A 14,218-nucleotide genomic window follows, 5' to 3' on the forward strand; every position below is an offset into this window, starting at 1 on the left:
GCCTGTTAACGAAGGTACGAATGTGTGGAATAGGTTCACAGGTATGTGAGTGGCTCAGAGACTTCTTAAGTAATATTTTTCATATGTTTATTTATTAGCCGTTAAGCATGTTTACCATGCAGTTAGCTTTGTCAAAAATACATTTTACACATTCATGAAAGTGAAGTTGTTATTAAATTTTACATTATACATTACGCCTACATATACATACATCTTTTCAATAGTTAGTAATTTGTACATTCTACACGCATCATCATTTTACATTTACATAAATACGTATAAATACATAAACTTCTTACTAATCAGAAGACTTCAGTAATAATCATTATACAGTTTACATTCACGAATTAATTATAGGGTTTTACACATTTAGTTAATGATGTTGTCGTCAATGGTGAATGTTCATCGTAGATGAGGATATCATCAGGAGTGACCCAGGGAAACGTGATAGGATTGCTGTTATTCTGTATACATAAATGATTTGGCGGACAGGGTGGGCAGCAATCTGCAGTTGTTTGCTGATGATTCTGTGGTCAACAGTAAGTTGTTGTCGTAGAGTGACTGTAGGGGGATAGAAGATAACTTACACAAAATTTCTAGTTGGCATGATGAATGGCAGCTAGCTCTAAATGTAGAAAAATGTTAGTTAATGCAGATGAGTAGGAAAAAGAAATCCATAATATTTGTATACAGCATAAGTAGTGCCCTGCTTCACACAGGTACGTCGTTTACATATCTATTGATAATGCTGCAAAGTGATTTGAAATGGAACGAGCATGTGAGGGTTGTGGTAGGGAAGGTGCGACTTGTTCTTTAGTACTGCTCGACTGTTTGGGATTCGTACCAGGTTGGATTGAAGGAAGACATCAAAACAATTCAGAGGCCGGCTGCTAGATTTGTTCGAGCAACATGTAAGTGTTATGAAGATGCTTTGGGAACTCAAATGGGAATTCCTGGAGGGAAGGTGATACTCTTTTCAAGGAACACAGTTGAGAAAATTTAGAGAACTGGCCCTTGAAGCTGACTGCCGAACGATTCTACTGCTGCCAACATACATTTTGCATAAGGACCGTGAAGATAAGATACGAGAAATTACAGCCCATGTGGAGGCATATAGACAGTCATTTTTCCATTGCTTCATTTGCCAATGGAACAGGAAATGAAATTACTAGTAGTGGTACAGAGTAACCTCCGCCATGTGCCATACTGTAATTTGCGGAGTACCTATGTAAATGTAGACAAACAGCAACAGAAGAAATGGTATACAATGTTCTTAACAGTGTTGTTGGCTGATTTACTTTGAATGATGTCACTCAAATTTAAAAAGACATGACTTATTCAGTTCTGCACATCTAGTGGTGCGGCACCAATAATAAGTGTAACTCATTGGTTTACTGTGAATGATGCCACATAATTTTAGAAAGACATGACATATTTAGTTCTGCGCGTCTAGAGGTACGGCACCAATGATAAGTGTAACTCATGGTGAGGAAATAATAAATAATAAATAGGGTGGAAACTGCAAAAATTTTAGGTATCCTTATTGATGAGAATTTAAGCTGGAAAAACACATTGTGGAACTCCTAAAACAATTTATTTCAGCCACATTTGCACTTTGAACCATTGCAAATCTTGGCAAGAGCCAAGAATCATTGCAAATCTTTGTGAGGGAGAAACAAGATAGATGGAAAAAGTAAGTAAACTCTTTATTATTTCAAAAGTAACCACCACAGTGGTTAATACATTTTTTTCACAGTGAGACAAGACAGTCAGCGTCTTCAAGGGAAAATGCTTGCAGTTACCTATGGAACCATGATTGTACGCAGGTGTGCACTTTTTCTTTCAAAGCAAATTGATGACCAGGAATGTCTTTCTTCAGGGCACCAAAAATATGGAATTGGCATGTGGAGAGATTGGGATTGTATGGATGATGTGTAAGAGCTTGCCATTGCAACTTCTGCAGCTTAGTTGAAACAATAGGTATACCAGCTCCCAGAAAGTCATGATGCCCTTCTTATTTGACTGCAAGGACCCTCTGCCCATTGACTTCCTGGATCACTGTGCCACAATTAACCTAAAGTGGTATGTGGACACATTGCAAAAATAGAAACATGCGTTCAAGCCCAGATACCCAGAACTGTTGGCAGGTGGCTTCCTTCTGTTGCAGGATAAAGCCTGCCCACATGTTTCTGGGGTTGTTCTGACTGTTGCAGAAGTTTCAGTGGAAAGCCCTTACACATCCTCCATACAGTCCCAATTTCTCTCCATGCAATTTCCATATTATTAGAATCCTGAAAAAAAAAAAAAAGTGGCTGTCAATTTGATTTGGATGAAGGGGTGCATGAATCGATACGACCACTGTGCTGTAGGCAACTAGAAATATTTCACCATCTTGTCTCATAGTGGGATAAATTTACTAACAGTTATGTCAATTACTTTTGAAATAATAATCAATTTACCTACTTATTTCCATCTTTCTCTTTTACATTTATTTAACTGACCCTTATATTTTGCATATTTTCATTCAATAATGTCATTTGGACTAGTGTTTGAGAGCAACTCATCTTTAAGAAAAAAAGTCTTCATTGCTCAAAAATGTGCTGTAAGGATTGTGCCATATATATACAATTATAAGATGAGGGTTTTACCAAATTTGTCATTCGAAAAATACGGGGTCATCTTACATTTGCAGACTGGACATTCTAACATTGCTTAATAGAGTATTTAGGGGGTCATCATATATTTACCAATGAAGCTTTGGCTATTGAGGTCACATGCAAATGTATTTTGAAGGATTCAGAAGGGCAGGCATGGGCAGATGATACAGTCATTCTAATGGGCTTAAGATTTTCTGATACACTGAAGCGTGCGATACAATATAGATTTTGCTCGACCAATCATGTGACGTTTGACTTGCGTGTTACTGCTGCCAGAGATAAGCAAGAAACTTTGGACTAGCCACTGCAACAATCTATTGATCTACTTAAAATTTGACAATTTTGTGAAACACAGGAGGAGATACCATAAAATTATACCACTTTACAAACTCTTGTTGTATTTGAACAGGTTTGCAATAAAAGTTCTCGTACATGTATGGATACCAAATGCAAACATTTATTTATTTATTGTATTTTTTTGCATGGAGACACCAACTGGTGTCTTTTGCATACGTCATAGCATTTTTTTACAAGATTAGTGATCACACATACATGATACGTGATACGTGATACATGATACAAATGTACCATTGTACCTAATAAGGTACAATATTTGGTGTTACATCATACATATTACAAATATTCAGATTTTTTATATATATATATATATATATATATATATATATATATATATATATATATATATATATATATATATATATATATATACTCCTGGAAATTGAAATAAGAACACCGTGAATTCATTGTCCCAGGAAGGGGAAACTTTATTGACACATTTGTGGGGTCAGATACATCACATGATCACACTGACAGAACCACAGGCACATAGACACAGGCAACAGAGCATGCACAATGTCGGCACTAGTACAGTGTATATCCACCTTTCGCAGCAATGCAGGCTGCTATTCTCCCATGGAGACGATCGTAGAGATGCTGGATGTAGTCCTGTGGAACGGCTTGCCATGCCATTTCCACCTGGCGCCTCAGTTGGACCAGCGTTCGTGCTGGACGTGCAGACCGCATGAGACGACGCTTCATCCAGTCCCAAACATGCTCAATGGGGGACAGATCCGGAGATCTTGCTGGCCAGGGTAGTTGACTTACACCTTCCAGAGCACGTTGGGTGGCACGGGATACATGCGGACGTGCATTGTCCTGTTGGAACAGCAAGTTCCCTTGCCGGTCTAGGAATGGTAGAACGATGGGTTCGATGACGGTTTGGATGTACCGTGCACTATTCAGTGTCCCCTCGACGATCACCAGTGGTGTATGGCCAGTGTAGGAGATCGCTCCCCACACCATGATGCCGGGTGTTGGCCCTGTGTGCCTCGGTCGTATGCAGTCCTGATTGTGGCGCTCACCTGCACGGCGCCAAACACGCATACGACCATCATTGGCACCCAGGCAGAAGCGACTCTCATCGCTGAAGACGACACGTCTCCATTCGTCCCTCCATTCACGCCTGTCGCGACACCACTGGAGGCGGGCTGCACGATGTTGGGGCGTGAGCGGAAGATGGCCTAACGGTGTGCGGGACCGTAGCCCAGCTTCATGGAGACGGTTGCGAATGGTCCTCGCCGATACCCCAGGAGCAACAGTGACCCTACTTTGCTGGGAAGTGGCGGTGCGGTCCCCTACGGCACTGCGTAGGATCCTACGGTCTTGGCGTGCATCCGTTCGTCGCTGCGGTCCGGTCCCAGGTCGACGGGCACGTGCACCTTCCGCCGACCACTGGCGACAACATCGATGTACTGTGGAGACCTCACGCCCCACGTGTTGAGCAATTCGGCGGTACGTCCACCCGGCCTCCCGCATGCCCACTATACGCCCTCGCTCAAAGTCCGTCAACTGCACATACGGTTCACGTCCACGCTGTCGCGGCATGCTACCAGTGTTAAAGACTGCGATGGAGCTCCGTATGCCACGGCAAACTGGCTGACACTGACGGCGGCGGTGCACAAATGCTGCGCAGCTAGCGCCATTCGACGGCCAACACCGCGGTTCCTGGTGTGTCCGCTGTGCCGTGCGTGTGATCATTGCTTGTACAGCCCTCTCGCAGTGTCCGGAGCAAGTATGGTGGGTCTGACACACCGGTGTCAATGTGTTCTTTTTTCCATTTCCAGGAGTGTGTGTGTATATATATATATATATATATATATATGATGTGACTCACCAAACGAAAGCGCTGGCATGTTGATAGACACACAGACAAACACAAACATACACACAAAATTCAAGCTTTCACAACCAACGGTTGCTTCGTCAGGAAAGAGGGAAGGAGAGGGAAAGACGAAAGGATGTGGGTTTTAAGGGAGAGGGTAAGGAGTCATTCCAATCCCGGGAGCGGAAAGACTTACCTTAGGGGAAAAAAGGACAGGTATACACTCGCACACACACACACACACACACACACACACACACACACACACATATCCATCCGCACATACACAGACACAAGCAGCAATTGCTTTAATTTTATTATCAGAGTTACTGATCTCAGACATGATACACATGCTTCTGGACTTTTTAATAACTTTTCTTAATACCGCACAATAGTTTTTATAATATTGAACAATTTCGGGGTCAGTACTCCCTCGTGCTGTTAGATACAGTTCTCTTTTACGGTTGCAAGATATTCTTATTCCTTTAGTTAGCCAAGGTTTTTTATGTTTTCTTGGAATTATGTTTAACTATTTTCTTGGGAAAACAATTTTCAAATACCCTTAAAAATGTATCGTGAAATAAGTTATATTTCAAGTTTGCATCAGGTTCCTTATACACTTTATCCCAGTCTAGCTGCTGTAGGCTTTCCCTAAAGTTTGCAATATTTATATTGTTAATTGAACGCACTGCTTTGAAAGTCTGATTTTCTTATTTTGTTTCTTATTCCTTGGGGTTTGGACAGGAATCCCATTCCACTCAGCGTTGTATCCCTACTGCTGTAATATGCACACCATTGGTTTACTCAACTTTACGCGTCACCTTTCTCTTTCTCACTGTCAATAACTTTAATCTCATTAACAGCAAGCTGCCATTGCTTTCAAGAAGGCATTTTCCACTGTCACTTTTTATGGACTGTGAGAAAACAACACCCACTACCTTGAACTGGGAAGATGGGGAAGGGCAAGGAGGATTGAAGGACATGAGATTGAGGGCTGGGGGAAATAGGGGTACCAAGTGAATGATGTAAATGTGGCTCCAGCTGTCCCACCCTGGTGCAGGTAGGAGATGTTGCATGTGGTACACAGCAAAATAAACAGCTTGTGTTAAGGGAGGGGGAACAAAGTGGATCGTGATGTTTTACTAAATGTATTTTCTGAAATTTGAAGTAGTTTGTTAATGAACAGAACTGAAATTTTCAGATTCAGTGAATCAAGAGGGAGGAATCAGTAACTACAAAGTTACTATAGTATCACTGATAACTAGTGTGAAGTGAAGAGCTGAGAAATGTAGTAACATAGTATTGATTAAGAAGTGTGATTCAAAAGTCGTTATAAGCAATGAGAGTAGTTAGCAGCAACCATTCAGCTCTGGAAAGGAGAATGCAGAGTATCTCTGGCATTAATTCAGATTGATTATAGGCAATATGCTGGATTAATTTATGATTGGTAGTTGCATACAATATTCAGTATCTGACTTTGAGACATGTATTAAAAGAAATATTCCGATATTTTTGAAAGATTTACAATGAAGTTGTCATTTCTCATGATTTTGGAGACTTCTGACCTGCCAGCTATGAAGCCAAGTTCAGATTTTATAACTGATCATACCACATTCAATTTATTTGTGTGGGTCAGAATGAATTTTTTGTGTACCATTTCTTTTACTTCCTTTATAATCTTCATGAATACAGTGTTATATTATTTATTTTAAGTTCTCAAAGTATACATTTGTACTTCCGCAGTTCATTGTGACCAGTATGTTTTAGTACTCAACATTTTTATACCACCAGTAATTTGTTATTTTTTATGGCAGATGGAAGGGGAAATATGTCATTAAAAGCATGCAAACATTTCCAAGAAATCGGTCAGTCATTTTAGAAATTGTAGTGCAATGCTTCACTGGCCAATTTACAATATAATAAGTTCATAGTTTCTTTACTGAACTGTTGTTTGAGGCATACATTTCTAATTCCTTGTTCATTTCTTCTTGGTATACCCAAAACAGTGATGAATGATCAGAAATCCCTAAATCAAAGCAGAACTTTGTTTTATCATCAAAAGTATATTCAAAATTATATTCTTAAACCAGATCAGTAAATTCTTCTTATTCACTGCATCCATTTATTACAGTTCTTTTTTTTAAATGGGCAGCTATCACAACTCTCATCTTTTCATCCTGCTATTTAAACTCCAGAGCCTGTTAAAGGCTGTGTGCAGTATATTTGACCTTTGTGCTTGTTCGTCTACAAATATACTCTGTAGTAGAGTGTATGCTGATTTGAAACTTCCTGGCAGATTAAATCTATGTGCTGGACTAAGACTTGAACTCAGGACCTTTGCCTTTTGCGTGCAGGTGCTCTACTGACTAAGATACCCAAGCAGTACTCATGACCTGTCCTCACAGCTGTACTTCCACCAATACCTCATATCATACCTTCCAGACTCGACAGAAGTTTTCCTGTGAACCTTGCAGGACTAGCATGCCTGGAAGAAAGGATATTGTGGAGACATGGCTTAGCCACAGCCTGGGCTCTTCATTCACTCTGCAGCAGTGTGTGTGCTGGAAACTTCCTGTGAGGTTCGCAGGAGAACTTCTGTGGAGCTTGTTATGTAGGAAGTGGAGTACTGGCAGATGTAAAGCTGTTGAGGATGGGTCTTGAGGCATGCTTGGGCAGCTCAGTCAGTAGAGCACATGCCCACAAAAGGCAAAGGTTCTGAGTTTTGATTCTTTACTTTAATCTGCCAGGGAGTTTCATACTAGTTTGTTGGTTTTGCATGCTATGTATTATGTGCAATATTGACTGCCATGACAGATTCTGTCATTGTAATGAAATTTGTAATAATGTATGCACCCGCATTTTTGTGGTTATGTTTCATAATTATATCTGTATTTTCATCAGCACATAGATCTACTGTGGAACTTCGATTTTCCGTTCTCCGATTTTACATTTTTCTTGATTCTACACCATAAATTTGTAGACCTTGCGAAAAACCCATAAGATCAATGCTCAAAGTACCCTGTTTTTATATTTGTTTCTAGATTGTTTACTTGATTCTATGTTCTTACTCGACGTCTCACTGAACTTTGTTCCGGTTTCTTCCTATTGACTGAATGAGTAATAAGTGGCACAAAAGACAGATGGTTTGTGCCATGGCTGATGGCAGAGTTAAGGGAATATTTCTAGTTGTTGCGGAGAGGGGAGCCAAGGGAAAGGAAATACTGATGTAATCCACGATCGATGTTGCCAACACAATGTGCCATGTTTAGCTTCACTGCTCAATGATGATGGGTCGAGTACAGTTCACAGGAACAGTTTGCAGGAACTGATGTAATCATGATGTGGTAGCACTGTAAAGGCAACCAGGAACAAAGATATCAATTTGTCAATTGTCATAGCATCAATTTGATATTTATGGGTGTGTTACTGACAGGAAAATCTCAGTTGTAGAAAGAACTCTTTGGGGAATATGTTTGTAGTTGTGTAATGTGGAAAATGTTTGTGACAAGGAAGAATATGAATGTTATTGCTCATTGTTTCACTTGCAGCAATTTAAGCTTTCCTCTTAGGTTCCTGCCTAACCACACACTCAGAAATTGCCACATATTCGGAAATAAACAGCGGAGTATTTGTGACAAGGAGCAATATGAATTTTATTGCTACTTGTTTCACTTGCATGAATGCAAGCTGTCCTCTTAGGTTTGTGCCTAACCACACTCTTGGAAATCACAACACATTTGGAAATAAACAGGAAAATATTTATTTCATCATTTGTTGTCTAACGAGACATAAATGTTCAACAACATTGAATATTGCAGAACATGTTGTATTACGATCATAACGAAGGTGATAACTAGGCTAAGTTGAAAAACATATTGGCATTTAGTGAGTTGCGGAGGTATAACCTCTAATGCAGCTATCCACGATTTTAGCCGTTACACTACAGCTTACTCACCTGAATTTTGTATTGTGCATCAGTTATCATAAATTCTCTTGAAGCCTTACATCGTTGATGCTACATTAATTGACATTTAATGATAATTGTGATGTATTTGTGGTATGGTACTTTCAATGCACCGTTGCTGTAAAACAGCAAACTGCACTCTTATGTCACACACTACGAAGGAAATAAATAGTTCAACTACACACAGGGGGCATTCGCAAGCACTCACAAAAGTTGGTAGTCGAAAGCCCACTAGTGACCTCACCACAGCAAAAAGTAATGAGAAGTGGCATCAGCAAAAACTAGTGTGAAGTGGCGTCCACACTGCCACTGGAAATATGTTTCTGTTGGAAACATTATTTCCTACAGTGTTTCACCTCTATTTCTGACTTTGTTTCTTGTCTCTGTTTCTGTCCACACTGGCAGCAAACATTTTTCAGTGTATTTACATTATCGCCAACACTGTTTGTTGTATTGTTTTTGTATTATCTGCCACATCATGTCTAGAGATGAGAAAACTGTAATATGTGCTGCTGCATTATTATTTCTTGAAAGTTCCAGCAAAAAAATGCAAGACATCATCATTGTCACTCATTCTTTTTTTACTTATTTATCATGGCTTGTGATGTAAAGGTCATAACTACCTCTCAGTGTGGTTCATAGTTTTACAGAATAAAGTTGCATTTATCAAAGAATTTCATAATTGGTTTTAATACTATGGTATTATTCTGATGGAGAGTGTGTATAGTAGTTGGTAATGGTTGATAAAATCAGATTAGTTGTTGTATGAAACCGATTTGTTGGTTTGCATACAGTTGTCATTTTTGGTGAGTGAAAACATACTATAGAAAGATTGGTGGGAAAAACTTGTTACATATTGGAACTGGTTGTGGAAGACAGCTCTAGTTTCTGTAAATTCACTTGGGTATCATCTAATGATTTTGAATTTCTGGAAAATATATCATCACTGTTACTTAAAAAAATATACAAATTTCAGGAAAGCAGTTGCAACTCTTAAAAATCTAGTGGTAAAAGCTCTTTCAATATGCTTGGTTGGATATGTTGCATTGGTAACCTGCTGGTGTGACTGTTTACCCCGTAACTTTGGTGGTACTGATCAATCATGTCTTCTACAAAACTGCCTGGCCAACAAATCCTCCAAGCAATTGTATTTTCATATCCTCTAATATACTCTTTTAACCATATTGTCAAAATTTATGCGGTCTCTCAATTTTGTGACACATTTCTTGTACCCCATAACTTTGGTGGTACTGATCAATCATGTCTTCCACAAATCTCCCTGGCCCACAAATCCTCCAAGCATCTGTATTTTCATGGGTTGTCTTGAATAGAATCCTGTTATATATTTTATAAAACTTCAGCAATTTATCATTTATTTTTGCCTCCAGTTTTTTGTTTATTGATTTCCATACATTATCTCCATTTTGGTGTCTTCTCATATTCTTATTGACTGACCTAAGTGCAATAGGCATGAAACTCCATCCCACAAATTGACATCCGGCACCTGTACAACACAATGTATCCACATTTGCATCTGTGCATTCAACATTCTGGCGGTTACACAGGTTATTAATGGACCGGCATTTCACATTTGCAATGGCTTATCTCATGCTTACATTAACATGTGAACTTGTAGTGTTAATCACTTAAATATTCTACCTAGACAAATGTACTCCAGAAATTTCACTACGCAACATTAATTATCTTTCTTGCAATTTTTCTGTCAGTGCATTTAGAATGTTTTATAATAATAATAATAATAATTAATTGTTTAGTTATAATTGTATAATAAATTGTTCATTCAGTGAATAGTACAGTGCTTTAGGATAAAGTTCAAGAATTTGCAATCATTAAATATATTTTAAAAAGGCATACATCTGAAAATCTGAGAAGTTCATGTGTTTGCAGTTAATTGAAGAATTATAATAGCAGAAAACTCTGATAGTTTTGATAACGTCCTCTCTCTCTCTGTCTCACTCACTCTCTCTCTCTCTCTCTCTCTCTCTCTCTCTCTCTCTCTCGCTCACTCTCGCTCCCCCCCCCCCCCCCCCCTCTCACTCTCTCTCTCTCTATCTCTCTCTCACTGTCTTGCTGGTTCTGTTTGTGGATTTACAAACCATGTTGGATTTGTTGTTGATATCAGGTGCAGTCAGTTTGTGTATGGGTGCCTTTATATGGCTGGAATGTTACTAGTCTGGCTGGAAACTCATCCACCATCCACATGGTCAAACCTACACAGAAACAGTTGAAAAGTATCCTGAGTCAAGAGTTGAGAAAGTAGGGACTATGTGAAAATGTAAACATTTCTGAAAATATTTTGGGGAGTATTCATGACGTGTGTGTGCCCCAATCCCCCCTTGCATCCACAACTGATTGCTTCCCATTGATTAATGAATTGTTGAATATGCCTGAAGCATCTCCTTATGTGTAGTAACTTTGCATATTATTTTTAATGAATAGTGACTTTGATTAATGATGCTGAAATTAATATCGATGTGCAGATAGAAGTGTTATGCTTAGATTTCTGTTTCACAGGGATTGCCAAGAAGGACAACAGATAAGGCACCGAGTATGGAAGTTGTTCGGCACACGGAAACACCACCAGCAGTAGCAATATTTACTGATGTGCAGCAGCCATTAATGACAGAAGATCAGAGGTCTTCTTCCATATCATTTGTTCAGCCACCTGCACCACTTCTACAAATACCTGAAGGTGAAGAAAATTTAGCCATCCAGTCTCTTGAAGAATCAGTTCCAGCACCAGCTGATGGTGCCCTTGCTGTAAGTTGTGATGACTTATACAATTTATGGCTTTGTAGTTTACAGATATGCTGTAACAAACTTTTTTGCTAAAAAAATAATTTCCAGCTGTGTGTAATCAAGATGTCACGGTTACATTTAATAAGTGCCATTACTATTGAATTTTGGATGTTGAAAAGCACTAGTTTGAGTTAGTGAGTAGAAAGTGGAATTGGGTGCAACATTGTCAGTGTTGGTTTGTTAACATTTAAGGACTCAGTGGTATGACGAAGTGTGTGTGTCACTGAATTTTGTATTTGGGAGTCTAAAATTCCAGGCTGACTGACACGATTGAAGTTTTCTATAGCTCCCTTAAATTATACCTGCCAAATTTGATATAAAATCCATCAGGGTCAGTGTTAACAACTGAGCAAAAACTCCATTTGCAATGATCAAAATATTGATGAGGTGTGAAACTGCAGTCTTCCTTCCTCCAGTATTTTGGAAGTGAATACATTGATGGATGCTAATAAAGTGGAACATTGCCAAAAATGAATATTGTTTATACTTAGTTGACCAGATGTCCTGAGCTGCTTTTATCCCATTTGAGGTAATGACACCTTTTTGTAGGTCATTTTGCAGTGTTAAATATTATTTATTCTACTGATTTTGCTTTATTTGTTTGACTTTCATTGAAGCACTATTCTGTGGTTTACTTTATAATTTAACTTGCATAAGATCATAAGTCTACGAGAAATCATGTATATTTTGAAATTCTCATTTGTTTTGTTCTCCACTGGATGTTGATTTCAGATCAGCACTGGAGGAAACAGGAAACATACTTTCAGTTTTGATATAAACCTTAGATTTGCTCTTTAACATTATCTCTATTCATTATCTCATCCTAATTTTGAAGTGAATCGTTATTGTGTGATCCCACTAATTTGAACTATTGTGTGTGTGAGTTGCGTTTGCATGAGTGTGTGTGTTGTGTGTGTGTATGTGTGTGTGTGTGTCTGTTGCATATTTTTGACAAAGGTCTTGTTGCCCATAAGCTTATTCTGTGACTGTCTTTTTGTTTTGCCTATCTTGACTCAGCATCTCCACTGTATGGTGAGTAGCAACACCTAACCTAGTGCTGTTTTCCGTTGTTACTATTTTGTAATGCATTACTATGTTCAATGTCCGCCCTCCTTTCCCTTCTTTCCTGTGATTCTCTTGTTGCCTTACAAACCACACTGTATACTCTAGTTATGAGCCACACTGTATCAACCACCTCAGCCACACACAAGAGATGGCTACAAGACCATGCTAATTGTTGGTGCGGCAACTTCTGTCCCACATTACTCCCTCTGATATCATTAAGCCTATACCTTCAAACTGATCACTCTCCCTGCATCATTCTTCCATATTTTCGTGTGTTATTTCCCCACCTTTCTGTTGCCACATGACCTCGTATCTCACACTACGCCCCCCCCCCCCTCCCTCTTTCTTCATTCCATCCCAGTTCACACCCATTAATTTCACTTCATCCAGTCACATCTGCTGTCCCCCTTCTTCACACCTATGCAACCTCAGACCTGATACCCACAGTGAAATATATATTTTTTGTATAATTTATACCCTTCATTTGATCTTATTGTAACTTCACACTTCACGCCAATGTTAACGAGTTTTCGCCTTTCGCTATCATCAACTGTTTTGTTTCACAAGAATCCAGAACCTAAATAGACATAGAACACTGTCATGAAACTTTCCTCCAAAAATAGTTCACATGACTGTGAGCACAATGGGACTTAACATCTGAGGTCATCAGTCCCCTAGAACTTAGAACTACTTAAACCTAACCTAACCTAAGGACATCACACACATCCATGCCTGTGGCAGGATTCGAACCTGTGACCGTATCGGTTGTGCGGTTCCAGACTGAAGTGCCTAGAACCGCTCGGCCACACCGGCTGGCAAACTTTCCTCCAGAAGCCTTAGCCCCACAGAAATATCAGTCCTTTCCAAAGGCCTCACCTTTTGCTGCACTCCCAAATTCAACCATCCAGGACTTTTTAAAGAGTTTCTCTCCTTCTCATGGTCCCTACAGTGGAAACACTTTTTAGCCACCAACCCTACCAATCAGACTCAATCAGGGACCATGTTGAACCCTGCCTGACCCAGTTCACCCTCCATCCAACCGTAATCCACCCCAACTGCCCCCAAATCACCCCCTGTTAACTTTCTATCCCTCAGCTTGTAAACTAACAGAAAGAATTGAAGTCCACCATCTGAAAACTGGTCCCAACCTTATAATCCTACCTGCGGACAAAGGCTCCACCACTGTTCTTTTGAACCGCAAGGATTACCTAGTAGTAGGACTCCACCAGCTGTCAGATACATCCACATACCAACCTTGCCACCGTGACCCCATTCCAGAAATCCAGCAGGATCAACAGTCTATCCTCAAATCCTTAGGCCCATCCCTGAACATCTCCCCATAATCCATCTCTCTGATCACCCCTACCACTCCCCGCACTCCTACATAAACCTAACCATCCAGGACATCCCATTGTGGCCAGTTACTGTGCCCCCACTGAGAGAGTCTCTGCCGTCATAAACAAACACCTTCAGCCTATTACCCAAATCCTAACCTCCTGTATAAAAGATACCAACCATTTCCTCCACCGA

General features: G+C 39.7%; 1 protein-coding gene across 1 annotated transcript in view; it reads left to right on the forward strand.

The window, feature by feature from the left end:
- Nucleotides 1-14,218, forward strand: part of LOC126249154 (uncharacterized) — a 325,728-nt gene that overhangs the window by 94,348 nt on the left and 217,162 nt on the right. Inside the window, exon 7 of the mRNA XM_049950809.1 lies at nucleotides 11,339-11,584. Coding sequence (XP_049806766.1) covers nucleotides 11,339-11,584 — 246 coding nt within the window. The remainder of the gene's footprint in view (nucleotides 1-11,338; nucleotides 11,585-14,218) is intronic.

The sequence above is a fragment of the Schistocerca nitens genome, chromosome 3, assembly GCF_023898315.1.
Source record: "Schistocerca nitens isolate TAMUIC-IGC-003100 chromosome 3, iqSchNite1.1, whole genome shotgun sequence".
NCBI classification, from domain to species: domain Eukaryota; kingdom Metazoa; phylum Arthropoda; class Insecta; order Orthoptera; family Acrididae; genus Schistocerca; species Schistocerca nitens.